The sequence below is a fragment of the Eleutherodactylus coqui genome, chromosome 13 (genome assembly GCF_035609145.1).
Source record: "Eleutherodactylus coqui strain aEleCoq1 chromosome 13, aEleCoq1.hap1, whole genome shotgun sequence".
Taxonomy (NCBI): domain Eukaryota; kingdom Metazoa; phylum Chordata; class Amphibia; order Anura; family Eleutherodactylidae; genus Eleutherodactylus; species Eleutherodactylus coqui.
In genome coordinates, this window is record NC_089849.1 from 99,320,584 (window position 1) to 99,340,024 (window position 19,441).

Sequence of the window (19,441 nt, forward strand, 5' to 3'; positions counted from 1 at the left end):
ATATACTCACCTGGTCCCGGCAGATGGAGTTCAGATTGGTCCCTGCGCTGAGCCAATGAGAGGCAGCAGTCACTCACCCATTCATGAATTCATGAATGGGTGTGTGAGTGAGATCTGCCTCTGATTGGTCAGGCTGTGACCAATTAGAAGCAGTTCATTCAGCAGGCGGGGATTTTAAATCCCCGGCTGCTGAATACTACTCACAGCTGTTCAGAGCAGTTCAGGAGGACTGCCGCCGGCCACGCTGAACTCCGTCTGCCGGGACCAGGTGAGTATATATATATATATATATTATTTTTTTTTACACATTTCTGGATGAATTGCAGGGAAGGGCTTATATATTTAAGCCCTTCCCGACAGTTCATCCCGCGATCGCCGGCAGCCCATTGCTTTCAATGGAGCCGGCTGTAGTGCCGGCTCCATTGAATTCAATGGGCTAACATCGTTCTCCCGGGACAAGGTGAGTATATATATATTTTTTTTTTTACACATTTCTGGATGAATTGCAGGGAAGGGCTTATATATTTAAGCCCTTCCCGACAATTCATCCCGCGATTGCCAGCAGCCCATTGCTGTCAATGGAGCCGGCTGTATTGCCGGCTCCATTGAATTCAATGGTCAGTGCTCGTTTAATTGAGACAAGTACCGCGTGGTGCTCGTCTCGAGTAACGAGCATCTCGAGCACCCTAATACTTGAACGAGCATCAAGCTCGGACGAGTATGCTCGCTCATCTCTAATTCTTATTGAATGCTCTAGACCCTCATTCTTGGAATCAGCGACGGTCGTAGTGGTCAGACCCGCACCAATCAGCAAGTTATCATCTATCCTGCAGATGGGGAATAACTTCTGATTCTGAGAATATCCCTTTAATAGATTATTGAAAATCACAGGGCTGTGACAAACTGAGGGATTAGATATTTTTGTGTTATAAATCATATATATATATATTTTTTACTTTTAGATGCTGGGGAGTAAACGAGAGCACGGCAATCTGGTACATTATTAAAGGACCAATGCTGCTCTGTTTATTTGTAAGTACTATAACCAACAGGCTTATTAATATGCATGATGCTACTTTGGTCACACCTAAAACTGAATTTGCAGTAAGTTAGGGCTTCCGTCTGTCAGATCAGTTCTGATTGATGCCAACTCTTGCTTTAGATGTGGCTGGAGTATTAAATATTCTCTAACAAAAGGTCCGTTTCGCACAAGCGTATAGCAGATGCAATGATGTGCCAGTAATACGGACAAATATCCGAGTCCGATTGTGGGTCTATGACCCATAGTATCATAGACTGAGAGTTTGTCAGTAGACCCGCTGTTGGGCTTGGACACTCGTCCATGTTACGGGTGCATAAATGGGCCTGTAATACACTTGGGTGGAACTGGCCTTAAAAGGGGTCTTCAGCTGTCTATAGACCCCCATTGCTCCTGGATAATACATTACATGACCAGGTCTGTTTGTCTGTCTTGTAGATAAACTTTATTGTAAACATCAAGATACTAAATCTTCTGCATCTGAAGCTGAAGGCTCAGCAGCTAAAGTTTACAGACTACAAATACAGGTAAGGCTATATTCACACTGGCGAGTTTTTTGACTGACTGCAGTGTTACTAAAAACGGAAATCAGAAAACGGAAGTGAAATGGGGAGCATCTGTAGGCTTTCCACTTACATCTGGTTTCCAGCATTTAAGATGTAGTGGTGGTACCTCTTCAATCAACGTGGCTCAGTGGTTAGCACTGCTGGGTCACATCAACTTTGGAAAACTCAGTGCTAACCACTGAGCCACCACACTTGTTATTTCATAGCTGAAGAATTAGAGTAAGAAGAATAAACCCAAAGAGAACATAAGCCAATACAAACCTCACCCTTGGTCAGATTTGAGCCTAGAACTCCAGCACTGCAAGGCAACAGTACGAAGGACTGAGCCACCATGCTTAAGTAGAATAAACACAATTAGAACATACAACCTCCATGAACCTAGCACCCCAGTGTTGCAAGGTGTGGTGGCTCAGTCCTCAGCACTGAAGACTGAGCCACCAGATCTGACCAAGGGTGGTGTCTGTATTGGCTTTTTATGTTCTCTTTGGCTTTATTTCTCTTACTCTTCTATTTCTCTGGCAATGAAAGAACAAGAATGGTGGCTCAGTTAGCACTGCTGGAATTGTAGGCTGAAACCTAACTAAGGGTGATGGCTGTGGGGAGTTTTTTGAAAGTGAGATTTGAACCTATGGCAACAGTGCTAAGCGCTGAGCCACATCCCTGAAGAACAACCACGATCAGCAATGGAGAAACTGATTGTCTTTGAAGTTCCATCCGCCTCCCACTGACTACAATGCAATAAAAAAGGAACCATCGGTATTCTGTTTCAAAAATTGTAAAGAAAGGCGCAGCAGAACGATCCAGGGCAAAAAACGGGATGGAGACGGAAAATACAGAAAGATTGAAACTGAAGACCTTCTGCTTCACTACATTTCTATGCGCTTGAAAATGGAAACTTTTTCTTTGGCTGTTCCCACAACGTAGCAGCAAACGCTACTGTGAAGAAGCCCTAAGACACAAGGTTACAGCTGAGGAAGCCATAGCATGACTGAATATGTGATCTAATGGTGAGCGCCAACTAGTGGCTATGGAGGGTAAGAATGGTCTCAGCTACCGAATCTAATCCCCCACTATGGTCATGCATTTGGACGCACCAAATAATGTACTTAGAAAACTTATACAGATTTGTAAGATACAGCACCATTATTTGGATGTTGTATCTTACAGTGTTTACTGTGTGATGGAAATGACATGCTCGTTTTATCCTATCGGTCGGCACGCCGATATCATATTTATATAGGTGGTTTGTTGTACTATTAAAATAAAGTGTATTAAAAAAATGGCATTTGTTGCCATAATCTGAACTTTTCCTGTCGATGGGCCTATGAGAGGGATATTTTGCGGGGTGAGCTGTGGTTTCTATTGGTATATATTTGGGGTACATACATGTTTTTCTCTTTTCTTGGAAGCAGGGTAACAAAAGTGGTATTATAGTTTGTATTTTCTCCTGGCGGCTTTCACCGTGCGTGATGTATAATGGGTTGATTGTAGTGATGTCATTCTGCCAGGCACTACCTCAATTAGCGTGAACAAGTTCTGCTGAGTAGTCAGAATGGGAGGTCCCACGGGTCACCTTCATCATAGGGCTACCTACCTCTACATTCCTTCCCATAGTAGTCTATTGTAAATGTTCCCGTAGACTTTGCTCCCCTCTGTTTGCCTCTCAGTCCCACCTACAGCTTCCTATTTCTTCTTTTAAGGTTTGCCAAAGCGACGCTCATCCTCATCCCGCTACTGGGGACTCATGAGGTCTTGTTCACATTTGTCAGCGATGAGCACATCAAGGGTCTCACCAAGCACGTCCTGCGCTTCATCCAGCTGACCATGAGCTCCTTCCAGGTGAGGTCCCCCCTGGATTATTACATTGAACTAAGGCCAGATTCATACGACCGTATTTGCACACACAATAAGCAAAAATAGAGCCCATTGATTTCAGTGGGTTAGTTTACATGCGCATATTTGGTCGTGTGCAAAAATACGCAGCAGGCTCTATTTTTCTGTGCATTTGCATTGGGAAAAACACATGTCCAACTAATTAAACTAATTGGCCATTTTAATGGCTGAGAGTATCTGTGCGTGTCTATTGTGTATGCAATGGCGCATGATTTGTGCATGCCAAAAGTACAGGAGAAACGTTAAGCAAAAACGCGGCACAAATACGCATAACATGAATCCAGCCTAAGGCTTCATTCAAACGAGCATATATTGGCCGCGCTTTCACGCCCCGCCAATATACGCTGCCCATCTGATGCTCTGGTTTACAATGCATGAGTTCAGATGGGCGTATTCCCGCAGCATAAAAGCACCCAGCCGGCGCTTTTACGATGACCAAGAGAGAGGAACTATCTGCTGACTGGAATACGTTGGCTCCCATAGACTTCTATGGGAGCCTATGGTAGCTGCAGAGAAGAAAGGTGGGACGGAGTTTAGCAGTGTGTTTGCTAAACTCCCACCCACTTCCCTCCTCCTCTGCTCCCCTTGTCAGCTGTTTGCAATGGAAGAAGGCGGGACAGGGCGGGAGTTAGTTGCGAGGGGGCGGATAGGGAGAGGAAGTTTAGCAGAGCTAAACTGTCTCCCCCCACCCGACGGCAATCCGGGCTCGGCATATACTGAATGGGTGCATAACTGGCAGATTTATGCACCCATTCACGCGATTTTTGGACGCGCCATGGCACAGCTGACCGAAAACCGCTACACTCTTGTGAAAGAGCCCTTGGGGTGCATCCACACATCAGCGACTGAGTTGCGCCGGCATTCTCAGCTGCGACTCGCATCACACGGACACTCCATTGGTGTGATGTATGGTCTCCCGCACATCGGCTGCTCCCCACCACCTTGTGGCCATAACGTCCTCATTGATAAAGTTCAATGGCTACTTACAAGTCTGTTAATATGGTGGCCGTGACATCATTCTACTATTGGCGTGCATTCACACGGATTTGGTGCGGATGGTTGGATAAATAAAACCTCCATCATTCATTGCAAATATTTGTCCCAAGTACTGTGATTTCCTGCTTGGAGTAGTTTGACGTACTTTGGTCCACCTGCACCGTAATTCTTTTAGACGGCATGTAGAACTTATATTTTGATTTTAGTCACCCATTTAAAGGTATTTTCAGGACTTTATGAAAACATTAAAGGGGCTTAAAATGAAATGAAATGGATTACTTACCTAACCCTGCTGCTCTCCATGCAGCGCTGCAGCTCAGGTGTCCGCCGCATGGAACCCGGAAGAAATGTCAGGCGACCATGTGTGGTTCACTCATTGTGCACGTGATCACTAGGCCACCCAAGGCTTCAATAGTGATTCTTCCATGGCTGCTGTAACCTGTGAGTGGGTCAGTGGTTAGGTGCACAATGAATGGTGACTGTCGCTACTTCCTTCAGGGAGCACCGGGGTTGCAGCGGCTGGGATAGGTGAGGATACAATTGTATTTCATTTTAAGCCCGTATAATGTTTTTATATCCCGGAAAATCGCTTTTTAAGTTAATAGTTGCGCAAAAACAAATGTAGCGCATACAGAGGACATCCAGTGCACCCTATTTTTTTTTACTGATAATGATGTGCAATGCTAGAAAAATATTGGGCGACCTACTGCTTTTTTTGCGTGCAAGAAAAAAAGATGGATGACACATGAACATAATAAAACGGACACATTCGATGCATACGGATGCGACACTGACCTATGTATGGTTTAAAATTGATCTGTTTTTCAGAGACCAAAATCAGACACGCTCCTCTAGATGAGCCCTAAAGCAACGGACCGTCCCTGGATGCTCCCAATACACAATGGAAATATTTTTTAAAATTCCTAAATCTTTCATTCTATTCTTTTCCTTCATCTCAGCCCTCCCCTTAGCGCTCCACCTCACTGAATCTCTTGAGCCTCGGACATTTCCAATAACAGTGCATTTTCTATTCTTTGCAGGGCTTTGTGGTTGCCTATTTATACTGCTTTACTAATGGGGAGGTAAGTCTGACTATGTGTATTTGTAAGATATGTAGTGTAGTATGGCGTGTAGTATGGCGCAGAGGAGTCACTGTTTAAAATGGCGCAGACACAGTTCAATTGCAGCAACCGGCAAGCTTTACTGTTGGGCACAAGAGTATGTCACAACAAGCAAGAGCGAACTTATATTTATGCAGGAAAAGGCACATGAAATACTAGGTACATGGGTAATAAAACTCAACCATTCACTTCTCGCTCTGGAAGGGGTTTCCTCCCCACTGTGTCTTCCCAATGGGAGAGGTACAATTTCTTAAATTCTGCAACAACAGAGTAATAATGGCCAATGGGGCACTGATGGCATCTCCTCAGTGGTGCACCAAATATATGCAATTCTGATTCTTTCCTGATGCAAGGATATTTGTGGCAAAATAAATCCTTACTGGTAACTAACTAGATATACCACCTTGTGGGTTTCTTTTATCTTGCTGGTGAATAAGGCATCATTGCTCAAACGGGCACATGCTCAACCAACCTTTGTGTAAGCGTCTTACCAGCACTGGATAGGAGTCTCAGGTGAAATAGCCGCAGGTCTGGTGGCTAATCAAGGACGAGCCAGGAGTCAGCAACAGGACGTCTCAGTTTTCAGTACAAGTGGATGAAGCAGGTAACGTAGCCTGACAGAAAGCCAGAGGTCAGCAACGGGAGAATTGTTTGCTGTACAAATAAAAAGAATGAAACATAGTAAATTGAAAAGCCAGAGATCAGTATCAGGTGGCTAGTCACAGTAGCTGAGGAGCAGGCAGAAGTGGAGCTGATCAATGTGGGGGAGCAGAATAATCTCACACTGAGGGAATGGCAGGGCCAGGCTTTTATAGGAGGTGCAATCAGGGAACCAGGAGCAAGAGCTAGGGACAAAAACAAGGTTATGCAGGGCAGCATGTCCAGCAAGCTGGATAGCTCACTGGGGAGAGCCACCGACTAGAGTACAGTCAGAGATTTCACAGCAAGGAACGTCCCTTAAATAGTGTGCCACCAGCCTAACATGAGGAATGCGGTGCATGAACACTTATGTGTTCTCACACTGTTAATAACCAATCACCAAGTTGTTCCCCATAAATCATGGCATCTGAAGCAGGACATTTCTCAGTGCCAGATTAGTCAGGCATGGCAGAATAGAAGAACACCCAAGAACCCACCATGCTTTTACAGTAATGCCTCAATATATTATAACACCATAACCAACAGTGGTTACAGCTCTTAAAGGCAATCTGTCAGGTCTTGTCAACCTCATAAATGAAGTTTATGGGTTTATAGGACCGTGACCTCTGAGTCTGGTGTTGGGGGTATTATACTCTCCTGCCTCTCCAATTCAGTGCTGTCAGACGACAAACTTGCAGCTTGTTTTACAAAACTGAATATTAACATGTTTTCTATTAAGCCCTGCCACAGTCAGGGGATTAAGTCCATAGCAAGGCCTTAATAGCTATCCATTCATGGCAGCCATGGGAGCCTTCACTAGGCCTGGGGCTACTATGCCAACCCATTGGCACTCTTATGTCGTTGGGGCACCGATAGGGAATCAGAGAAGGACCACACCCTGGCTAGCTGCTTAGATGCTGCAGTCAACTTTGACCATAGTATCTAAGTAGTTAACTGCTGTGATTGAAACCCCAATTGCTGTCATTGCCAGCAGCTGTCAACTCACACCAGACTGATATGGCTTCCGAGCTTCCCCCTATAAACCTGAGACTGCATGATGTATATTTATGTTATGTAGTCAGGAAGGGGTTATCACGGCATGCTGTGCTACAGTCCTGGAGCATAACATACTTGCAGTGTTGGACTGGGGGGCCAAGGGCCCACCGGTATTCTAAGGGTCCTGTCTAAGATGATGTACTTTGCCTATAAGTATGCCTTGCAGTGGGTGTAGGGAGCGCTGTGGGGAGTGGAGGTTTGGGGGTCCACTCCTGGCTCAGGGCCCACCAGGGAATGTACTTCCTCTATGGGCTATTCTGAGTCCGTGCACCTGTATCTAAAATAGCAGCAGACCTCTTGTCCTCTTCAGCGATCCTATATGGAGGAAAAGACTCATGAAATACTATTTACATTGGTAATAAAACAACAATTCACTTCTCCCTCTGGAAGGGTTTCCTCCACACCGTGCGTATTTTATATTCTGATCACATGTAAAGCTGCATTCACAATTGGGTTGATTTCATATTACCAGCGTGCAGTGCATTCTGGGAGTTATGATTGATTATGGAGTGAAATCTGTTCGCAGGGACAGACAAAAAAATATTCCCTTTTGCTTTGAATGTCATTGGAGTATAACATGTTTGAAGGATCAATGCTAAATGTGTCTGACCTGGGTCCCACTGCAAAGTATATGATGTAGCCTCGGTACCTGCAGGCATGTGACATTTATACTACTGCTGTATCAGGGGGGCACAGGAGTCGGTGAGCCCCTTGAAGCTCCAGGGCTCACATAAGACTGCTACCTCTGCATCACGTTGGTGCTGGTTGTAAGAATCAGAGATGTCTAAGATACTGAATGATCATCTCTGATCATTTGTGCTTTAAAGGGTTGTCCAGTTGCAAACTTAGGATAGACCATCAATAGTAGATCAATTTGGGTCTGTTGCCCAGGCCTCTCACCGATACTGATTTCTTCAAGAAGCAGTTAGTTCTGTTCTCACTGAAGTGGCCAGGCTTGGTATTGCAGGCAGGAAATTTATGGGTGCAATACTAAACCTGGCCACTGCAGAGAGAATGGAGCTGTCTGTTTCCTGCAGAAATTACCCCAGTAGATGAGCGAACGAACCCAGCAAACTGCTGATGAGCATGGGTCATGGGCAGCGGACTTCTACCAATCTACTATCGATACTAAGGATAGGCCATCAATAGTTTACAGTCAGACAACCGCTTTAATGCATTGTGGGCCCAGTTCTGAAGCAATAAATGGCTTTGTGCAAATAGTTAGATTTATTTTTCATTAGTGGAAAGGTCAGTTAGTTGTCGTCTTCATGCATCCATAAAACCGTTAATTATCTCATGAAGACCCAAGAACATCAGAGCCCTATTTAAAGCAATAAGATGCACCAATGAAAAATAGACCCGGAGCTGCCGCATCACGGCTGTGCAGCCAGGCAATGCATGTTACTGGATGAGATATTTTTAAAAGGGGTTTTCAGGTGAATATTGACCTTTATTTCGGATAGATCATCAATATCAGATCGGTGGGGGCTGCCGGTCAGCTGTACACAGGGGCCATGGTGTGGGCTGCCCCTTCTTTTGACTCTGATGTCACATTCTTCATGGCTTTACTGCAATTGACTCTAATGCAGATTTATTTGATCGAGCTGCAATACCATGCACAGCCACTAGCAATGTACTGGCAATCAATGAAAAGAATGCAGCCCACTGGACCACCATGCTATTGATAGTTTCCTATAGAAACGTTCAGATGATGGAAGGTTAGACGAGCAAAAAACTTGCGCCTTACAAAGATAGAACATGCGTGGCTACAATGCCCGCATCTAAGTTCCGTGCTGCGTGAAAAGATCGGACCTTTCATTGGTGCGTGTTGTGCAGGAGTCTCCATAGACTCCTATGGGAGCTGGATAACACGCAGCACGCAGTTTCCGATTGTGTGAATGGGCAATTTCACCGCCAATTAGGCTAGAGGCTTAATAGCTGGGAATCGCCCATTCACGCTAATTTTTGAGCAGTTAGCTGCAATTACTTTGCGCACCTATTCTGTGTGAAAACAACGTCCGTGTGAAAGAGCCCTTAATCATATCATAGCATGTTGAAGAAATATATGTGCACATACAAAAAATGTAAATGAGTTACACTGTATATGTACAGAGGAGGCGAATTTAAGCATTTTTGCAGTATATTAATTTAGCCTTTTCTGTACGCTTTTGGTAGGAGGCATAGTGTAGCAGGTGTCCCACATAAACAATGTTCCTATTCATCTATGCAGCTGAATACGGATTTTCCTTAGCAGTGCTCCTCATGCACATGGCTTAATAGGGATAGCGGTAATGTTTCAAGGTTTTTTTTTCTACTAAAAGCGCACTGAAAATATAGCAAATATACTTAAAATCACCCGCTTTGTACATAAAAATGAATTAAATATGTTACAGTTTAAAAGCAAAGAGGACCAAAGAGCGTGTGGGACTATTTATCGTGCACCTGGAGTTGATAACCTCACCCATTCATTTGCTCTATGCAGAATAGTGATAGAATGAATGCTAGCAGTAATGATATTGGCTAATTGGTAAACAAGCCTTCTCTGGATTCTGACTGGCTCAAGCCACTCTTACCTGCACCTTGGGGTGGGTCTTTTATTTTATACAAGCAGGGTCAGGAGCACAGACCCACAGATACCAGCAGCCTACCATCCAGGCTGCAGGCTTTACATTTATTTTGCTTTATCTTTATTTTTGTGATTTACGTTATTCTTTGAGGCAATCTAGTTTAGTTCTGGCTAGCCACCACCTATTTCCAAATAGGGATATATTCACATCAGGGAAAAGGGAGGTTTCCTCAGCTAGCTCTAGAGGGGGGAACAGGCTTGTTTAGACCTAGACTAGTCAACAGACTATCTTCGTTTTAACGAAAGATGCAACTAAATGTCCATAGGCAATGTTTGTAAAAGAGAGATCTATATGAGTATTACATATTGGAGGAACTAGGTTTTTCCTGCTCACGTCCATCTATCTACAGCAGTAATTCCTAGTGCACCCGACCCCTTCTTTTACTTTAATTTGGCCTGGACACTGGTTTTTGCCTTTATAATTAGACCAGACACTATCAGCAAACTATGTTTGAATTTGAGGGACTAGATTGTGATGGGAGATATCCCTCCCTATTAGAGCCAGGGTGGTTCCTGATGAACTACTTCATACTGTAGAAAAATGCATCGATCCTAACCCTAAAAAATATTTAAATCAAGCTCAAGCGAGTGAATCTAAGGATGGTAGAGGTAGAGATCTAGAGCCTTCTTTGGATTTTCAAAGTCCTGATACATATACATATTTATCTGGGTCTAATTCAGTGCAGAGTTATCCTTCACCTGCACTGCAATACCATATAGTATCCCAATTAGTGAACCACCATAGTAGGTCTTGTACCTGTTAGCGCAATTTTCGCTATTCGATATACTGTGGGTGCCATATTAGATAAAATAATGTACAGGCCCGGAGAGCCTTTCAAAGACGACACATCTACATCATGTGTCCCAAAAGAGTCCGTCTTTATTTAGGCGGGTAAAAGTTTAAATAAGGTTTCAACACAGGAAGTTAGGTAATTTAGGATACAGTTACATTATTTAGTGTGCTGATTGGTCATTCTCAGAGGGAGGTATTTGTGAGGTAGCTGTGAGATCATTCACCCGGGAGGAGCTTCCCTTGAGCATGCTCTATTCATTCTTGACTTGTGGTCCAAAGGGAATACTTCCTGTCTCTCTCTTACAGTCAGCCATTTCCTGTGCCTCTACACAAAGACATTCCTAGATAAGTAGTTTTCTGCTGGTTAGAACCAGTTTGACCAGTTTATGGACACAAAGCACTGCTCCTTTAATTCTTGTGGAGGTGGGGGGGGGGGGCGATGTTCCCTTCCCCCAGAGGATTAGATTAGAGACACAATATAGAATCTTCACAGCTGGCAACAGAAAATACAAACAAAATGGCGAACCTCTCAGCCATCTCCCACATACCCTAGATGGTACGTAATTGTTTTGTGTGTCTAACTCATAATTGTGAGTTGGTGTTGGGTCTCTGTTTCCTTCCATAAGCAAGTAAGGATTATGGGTTCTCTCTCATGTGCCCTGTGTTCTTTAATTATTGAGATCAATTAAGAATCGATTTTAAATGGTCTACACTGTGAAAGGGCTATAATACAATATGTAGATTTTTATGCCTCAGTGAAACAAAGAGGACCAAGAACAATTAAAATGTGATTATACTTTGTAAATGCTAAAGAACAAGGCAAACTGAATCATAAGTATTGCAGTTACTAGCAGGACTGCTATTAACAAGAACCGTATTAGTATATATACAGGAGACCATTCTTCTGTAACATTGTTAGTGACTGCCCGTATTCCTTTTTATATCAGCCCTAACAGCTCTCCTTCTAAAGCGAATGCCTTTTTATGGCGCTGCATAGGAGGAGCGAAAGCTGTCTGATGGTTGGGCTCCAGCTCAGTTGGCTCTGATCCCAGGGTATTTAATTCCTTAGATACTGCAGTCAATGCAACAGTGATATGAAAGGGGTTAACAGAGTGAAGAGACTACAACTGTCACCCACTGGCCCCCTAACAAGATCACAGGGGGCTGATGGGTTGCTATGTAACCCAGAGGCCTAAAGCCGCCATGTACATTAGCCTAATAGGTCCTGCCAAAGGCACGGTCTAATCTGCTGTAATACACTGCAATACTAATGTATTGTAGGAATAATCATTCCTGATGAAGTTCAAACCCTGTACTTTTGGGACTAAAGTAAAACAAATTTAATGAAAATGTAAAATATAGCACAAAACATCCCCTCACCTTTAGGGCTCCTTCCCATGGACGGATTTCCGCCGCATAATACGCGGCGTAAATCCGCTGCGTTGCCCGCAGCTATTAGGTTTGAACCGAATAGCTCAATGCTCACGGTGCCGAATTCCACCGCGGAATTCCGCACCGTGAAATCACCCGTCCTCACCCACGGCATGCTCTATTTGCCGCGGGTGTACGCGCGGACGGCTTCCATTGCAGTCAATGGAAGCCGTCCGTCATGCTATCTTCCGCTGTAGCATAGCGGAAGATAGCGTGAAACCGCTTCCCCGCCTACCGCCGCCGCGTCATATGATACGGCCGGCGAGTCATGTGCCGCTGTGGGCGTGTCATGTGACATGGCTGGCGTGTCACATGACGCTGCATCGCGTCACGCCGAAGCGTCATGCGGGACGTAGGACGCCGGATCCGCAGGTAAGTATTGGGATCTCTGAAGGGCGCCGTGACGGGCGTGTGCAGCCGGCCTTACTATGTAAAAAATAGCACATAATTGGTATCACCACCTTGGCAATGACCAAAATAAAAAGTATGTTATTTATCCTGTACAGTTATCAATGAGAAAAATATATAAAACACTAAAATTGCTAATTTGTGTAACTTGCCTAACAAAATATAGAATAAATAGTGATCAAAAAGTCGTATGAACCACAAAACTACAGAAACACTAAAAAAATTAAATTAAAATCTTCACAGTATACGTTTTGGTATCATACTAATCATACGAAACAGCAGAATTAAATTCACATTTCATCAACTGTGAAAAACATTGCCAGAACTGCATTTTTCCTTTTTTTGTTAATCTTGCCTCAAAAAAAGGAATAAAGAGTGATCGAAACAGTATTAATGAATAATACAACTCATCCCGCAAAAACAAGTGCTGGTAGACTTCCGTTGATAAAGAAAATATAAAAATGTTTTGCGGTAATGAAAAGAAACTAAAAATTTGATTGGTCATTTGGTCCTAATAGTGGCCAGTCAATAAGGCTTAAACCACCAGGGGAATGGGTTTGCAAAGATCAAATCCACACTGGATAGTAGGGAACAGCGCTCCGGCGCAGAACCAAAATGGTGAATACACGAAGAATAAACAAGGACTTACCTGGTGTGTCCAAATGTCGATTACAGTTGATTGGACTCCTAAGGAACGTGATGCCAAGATCTACATATATTTATAGATATCGGTCATTGAACATGTTGGCCCTCCCAGGTTCACCGCTGTTGAAACGTAACTTATAGTATATTTAAAATGCTCCTCATAGAAAGTGAATAGATTAAAAACAACTGTCTGTTTTTATCGATTCGTCTGGCGGACTACAAATTCATTCATTGGCCACTACTGCAGATCGATCTGTTCAGGCACGTAGCTGATATTAAAATTGTCCACCAAGCTCCCTGACATGTTTCACTGTTATCACTGCATCATCAGTGGGTTCGGCTTTGGCCACTTCCAACTCCCATGAAAGTCTGTGCTTCTCTCAATAAATTGGTAAAAATAGTGTACAGTGGTTTGGGGGTCACTCGTAGCATATGGGTGCCACTGAGGAGAAAAAAAAGCCCACACAAGGTCTCCTAGATAACGGGGGGAAAAAATTGTGCCAAAGGCAGCAGGTGTGCTGCTTCCTTTAACTCTTTCCAATCCAATTTGTTTCCTGGTTTTCCTAGGAGGCTTACTCTTTTTCTGCCGTTATACATTGGCGCTATCTACTGGCTAAAGCCAGTACTGCATGAGGTGACACGTTGGATAGGCTCTGACAGCAGAGAGGCTGTACCATATACAGTAAGAGAACCCCGACGGACGTCTTCCAACATCGGAGCTGTACAGCCTTAAATCATAATGTCTTCAGACGTCAGACAGTGGATTGGAAAGGATTAACCCCTCAAAGATGCAGCCGCTTTTTCTTCCCCATTTTTGTTCTTTCCTCCCCCTTTAAAAAAAAAAATTGTTACTTTATTCATCGACGTCGCTGTATGAAGGCTTGTTTTTTGCAGGACGAGTTGCATTTTTCAATGGTGCTATTTTATGTACTGAGAAACGTAAAAAAATTTAAGTGGAGTAAAATGAAAAATGACATTCGACATCTTTCAGCGCGTCTTGTTTCTACAGCGCACAAACTGCGACAAAGATGACATGATCGCTTTATTCTATGGGTCCATACGATTACGGCGATACCAAACTTGTATAGGTTTTTTTTTTTTTTCAAAGACATTTCATTTTTTTAAAATTCTCTGCCGCCATCTTCTGCGCACAACAACTTTTATTTTTCCATCGACATAGTTGAGCGAGGGCTCATTTTTTGCGGGATGTCCTGTAGTTTATGTTAGTACCAATTCAGAATACATCCGACTTTTTGATCGCTTTTTATTGCATTTTTTGTGGGAGTCAGAGTGACTGAGTGCATTTCTGGTGTTTATTATTTTTTTTTTTACGGTCGACGTTCACTGTGCGTTGTAAATAATGTGCTACTTTATGTCTGCACTTTTACGGACGCAGCGATACCAAATATGTATTTTTGTTTTTTGGTTTCGATTTTTTATTTTTTTTATTATAGATATGGCGAAGGGGGGGGGGTGATTTAAACTTTTTTATTACTTCTTACAATTAATAAAACTTTATTGCTCGCTCTTTCACTTTTTTTTTTTTTTTAGCAACATGCGATGCGTTGATCACTCCAGCAGTATGACCTAATGCTATAGCATTACATCATACAGCGATCTGACAGGCAGTTTATCAAGCCACCCCACGGGGGATGGCTTGATCGGCAGCCTCCTAAGGCAGCCCTGGGGCCTTTCAGAAGGCCCCCGGCTGCCATGACACCTGCACGGCTGAAAAGCTGTATATCTGCAGATGTTTCTTGTGCTTTAGTAAATTTTTGCTTTGGGGGAATGAATCCGAAGCCGAAACATGGCGGAGGCGGGAGGAGAAGGAGACCGGCAACAGCTCCCTGAGGTCCGAGGGTGCTGTTCATGAAAATATGAAAGCTATAGCTCTGTACTGCTATATAGACATATTTTTCATTGGGAGGGGGGAATAGGGGAAGGATTATGGCAGAAGGGGAAGAACAGCGGCACCACCAGCTGCAAAAGCACTTTGAGGGCGCATGTGTGCTCATCATGGAAACATGAGAGCTGTAGGTCTGTATGTTAAAAATGGCAAACAGGGACATGAACACACAGCTCCTTATCTGTGTACATGTATATTCTGTAACGTCAAATTGGGACATGAACACTCTGCAGAGCCTTTCCGGCGCGAGAACTGCAAACTGGACACAAAACTTGCCAGCAGGCAAACATAACACACTGTCTGATTAATGCTCAAAACACTTACCTGCATACCTGCACACATGGCCAGATGGAATAACTATAGAATGTATGGGGTATTAGTTCATATTTTGGACAAGCTACTTAGGCCCGCGGGCCCAACTTGAAGGGTCCTCGTTGTCTTGCAGGTCCTTACTCTAATAAGACAACTAACACCAGGAAACCTGCCTGCAATGCAGGGTGATCATCCCAATAGGGATGACCCTATGCTGGAATCTAGGGACCTACCTCATCTTAGATGATAAAAGACGCACAGCAAGACACAGTTCACACTACATGAGAGCCGCAGACCCCTCATGTCCAGCCATATATGCAGGCACAAAGGAGCATGACATGGCCCACACTGAACAGAGAAAAGGCCAGCAGCCTCTAGCAAAGGAGCTGATACATAGGAGCAACAGACCTTGGGGATTGGCTAGCTGGCACAAGACACACCCAGCCAGCCCAATCATTCCACACCAGTGAGGGTATGCTGCTGAAAACCCATGTAGTACAATAGATCCCAGCAGTGACCTTAACTATACCTCCCACTTAAGAGGGGCCTCAGGAAATACGGATACCTAGCACTGTATTTCATATTGAAATTTTTTCCTTTGAGGGGAAAGTAGGTGATGGAAACATGGTGGAAGCAACGATAGGAAAGCGTCAGCAGTACCTTGAGGGCAGAGTGTGATCTTCATTATAAATCTATGCTCAGTCATATGTAATTAAAAATTGCCAGCGTGCCAACTAATCAGTGTAGTCTGCCATGGGGGTGCAGAAGTCAGGTGAAATCCAAACCTGGTTCATTTTTACAAACATCAGGTGATCCACATTGTCTGCAGACAGGCGGTGCGTCTATCAGATATCACCCCCAGCTGTGCTGAACACCTTTCTGATAGCATACCAGTAGCGGGGCAGCAAGCACCTCTAAAGCATGTTGGACAAGCTCTGGCCACATGTAAGATGGAGGACACATTTGGTAACATCAAGACACCCTGGCTGCTGATTGGCTGCAAGCTGACCTCTGTACTAGATATTATGGGAAATTCTATTTTGCCCTGCTATATTTGCCAAACAGTTAGTTCAATTTAGCAAACGGGTTGATTTAATCACCCTGCCTATCAAGACAAACAACACTGCTACCTTTCTTTTGCATACATGCTAAGAATAGGTCATTAATATTAAATTCCTGGAAAACCCTTATAAAGGGGAACTACAGATGCTGAGAATATCACTACTATGATGGTGCTGTGTGTTACAATCAAAATTACTCAACCCTCATTGCTAATTAGGTTTAGTTGCCGAATTTACAAACTTTCAGCTGTCTGCAAAGAAAAAAAACGATATAAATAATATAACAATTTGGCATCTTATTTTACTCAGTTAGCCCATAGCCGTTTTCTCATACTCATCGTTCTATTCACAGGTGAAAGCAGAGCTCTGGAAACAGTGGAACCTCTTTCTTCTCCAATATTTTCCATGGAAAAGTTGTTTTCATGGTAATAAAGTGAAGTATAAAACTCAAGGAGCCAAGAAGACAAAGAGTAACTTATTCCTGGGCAGAGGAAACTACCAAAATGGTAAGAAGAATAGCCATGTGCAGCTCCTACAGGCCAAGGTCAACATATCCTCAGAACTGAACCATAAAAACAATGCTGCACCTCAGTATTTTGCCCGGGGAAGCGTTTCAGAGAGCAGCGATGGGGGTTTAACCTTCGGTGAAACAATTGAGGAGACTGTAGAAGAAAGTGAAATTTAAGACTTTGTGGGATGGCAACTATCATGGAAATGACTAGAAGCCAGTAGTTGACAAAGGAGATGATTGCAAATCTGAAGGCCTCACAACATCAGCAAAGTTCAGATGTGTTCAAGGACAATTTTAAATGAAAGTTCTCAACAAAATTTCACTAGGAAAAATACGAGAAATTGAATAGAAGATGAGGGCAGACATCACGATTTAGAAGAATGAGGAGAATATCTTTTTAATTCCTCTACTGGAGAAAACCACCAGCCTGGAAAGCGGCCATGACAGTATGCTGCCTTCAGTAGGCAGTTATGTATGGGCAAATGTCACATTAATGTCATATAAAGAATGTAAAATATATCTGAATCACTGAGGGTGAACACCCACTTGCATTTTTTCACGCGATTGTCAATGGGACTTTCTAATGTTAAAAACACATCGCACAAAAATTGCAAAGCGCCAACGTGCAATGCGTTTATAACATTAGAAAGTCCCATTGACAATCGCGTGAAAAAAACGCAAGTGGGTAGGAGCCCTAATTGAGAGATCTGCAGTCCTCGTGGGTCATTATGTGGTCAAGAACATCAAGGAGTTCCTGATAAGGTGAAAATGCTAAAAGGTTCTTTTCTTTAGACCTCGATCACCCCACGTAACGTTTGAAGCCACTGTGTGGACTTAGTTTTTTGTATGGTTCTGTCAAACCCTCTTGATGATCTTCACAATATGATCATTTAAAGATGTCACACTTATCAAACCGTGGTAGACCTATAACAAATGTCAGTTGGAGAAATTGACTAAGACTGACCAATTTATTAATATATTTGGCACATATTTTGGTTGTCTGTATGCCAGAAAGGCAAATCTGCACCAACTATGAAGAATCATCAATTTGTTCCATAACTTAGACTAACTTTTGTTATAAGTTGTCACAACTGTCAGTTGACAGGAAAGCTTTATCTCTACTACTAAACCATACCCACTTTTTCAGCACTCTTGAAAAATGATGAAAGTGCAAATTTGCAACTTATTACACTAGAAAACTATAATGCATCAATTAATAAATCCCCCCCCCCCTCCCAATGTGTTGTACAAGAGACTATTGACTCATAATGCAACCAAGTACATTGAGCCCATGTAAGACTAGAGGGCATGACAGATTCCACATATGGTCATCATATTCCACAATGGTCAGTGTTCCACAACCAGATGACTTACTCATTCAATCTTTGTGATTCCTTCCATCACCTTCATGAAGCAGGGCCTAGAGCTTCATGGTAAAGTAATCCATGTCCAAGAGTTTCCAGACCAGCCCTGAATCACTTTGGTCTACATTCTGAAGGTTGGCCACTGGGATTTTGCGTACCTTGGTCAACCGATTTAGTAGAGCTGTGGCCGGTGAAATCCATGTTTGGTCTACCGATAACTCCAATATTTTTCAGATTTAGACTGTTATTGGCAAGTAGAGACCATATAGCATTATGTGGGTACTGTACAGTATTGTTATGCAGGCACCTTTATGGCAGTATTATGTGTGCAGACTAACAACTGGCAGGGAGCAACAAGAACCTGCAGCCTGGGAGCTAAGAGGGAACCATCAAAATTGTCTTCAGTCTTTTCTTTTTCTTTCTCTGTACTTCATTCTTTTGTTTTGTTTTTTAAGAAAACTCTGATTTCCGCAGTCCTTGTGTTTTCTGGAATCTGCATCCCAAGAGTTACATTTGTACAGTATTAACCCTGTAATATAAACTATTTTGTAAATATTTTGTATTTTTTTATTTTGAAGTTCCGATTTTGTAAATGATTTGTAAATTGAGCACAAAATTTTTATGGTCACACAAATAAAAATAAAAAAAGTTACATTTTGCATACAACTTATAAATATGTCTGTTAATACAGCTATCAGCTCCCCGGAGCTCAACATAAATAATCATTCCTCCAAAAAGCTAAGGCCAAATTTACATGCAAGGATAATCGCTCAAAATTCGTCAAACTGACAGTTTTGCATGATCATTTTGCATTAGGTTACTAATGGGCTAATCAGAGCACATAAATACCAGGCCCTTTCACTGGAGGGTGCTGGTCATTTATCAGTTTTCCCTTTCCTACGCAGTACTTTGTGTCATGCATGCTGCTAGTTTGAGTTGCTTTACCCACCTTCCCTGAAGACTGTCTGGACACCTGATATCCTAGTCTGCATGTTCGACGGCCCCTTCTCTTTTATATGATGTCCTGTAGGTTAGCTGGGCAATATCGGACACTGTTCCTGCTATGTCAGTTTG

General features: G+C 43.1%; 1 protein-coding gene across 1 annotated transcript in view; it reads left to right on the top strand.

Moving 5' to 3' along the window:
* GLP2R (glucagon like peptide 2 receptor) overlaps positions 1-18,990 on the top strand; it is a 148,243-nt gene extending 129,253 nt beyond the window's left edge. The window contains exons 9-13 of the mRNA XM_066586701.1: positions 963-1,032; positions 1,478-1,566; positions 3,306-3,444; positions 5,535-5,576; positions 16,845-18,990. Coding sequence (XP_066442798.1) covers positions 963-1,032; positions 1,478-1,566; positions 3,306-3,444; positions 5,535-5,576; positions 16,845-17,177 — 673 coding nt within the window. The 3' untranslated portion in view covers positions 17,178-18,990. The remainder of the gene's footprint in view (positions 1-962; positions 1,033-1,477; positions 1,567-3,305; positions 3,445-5,534; positions 5,577-16,844) is intronic.
* The last annotated feature ends 451 nt before the right edge of the window (positions 18,991-19,441 follow it).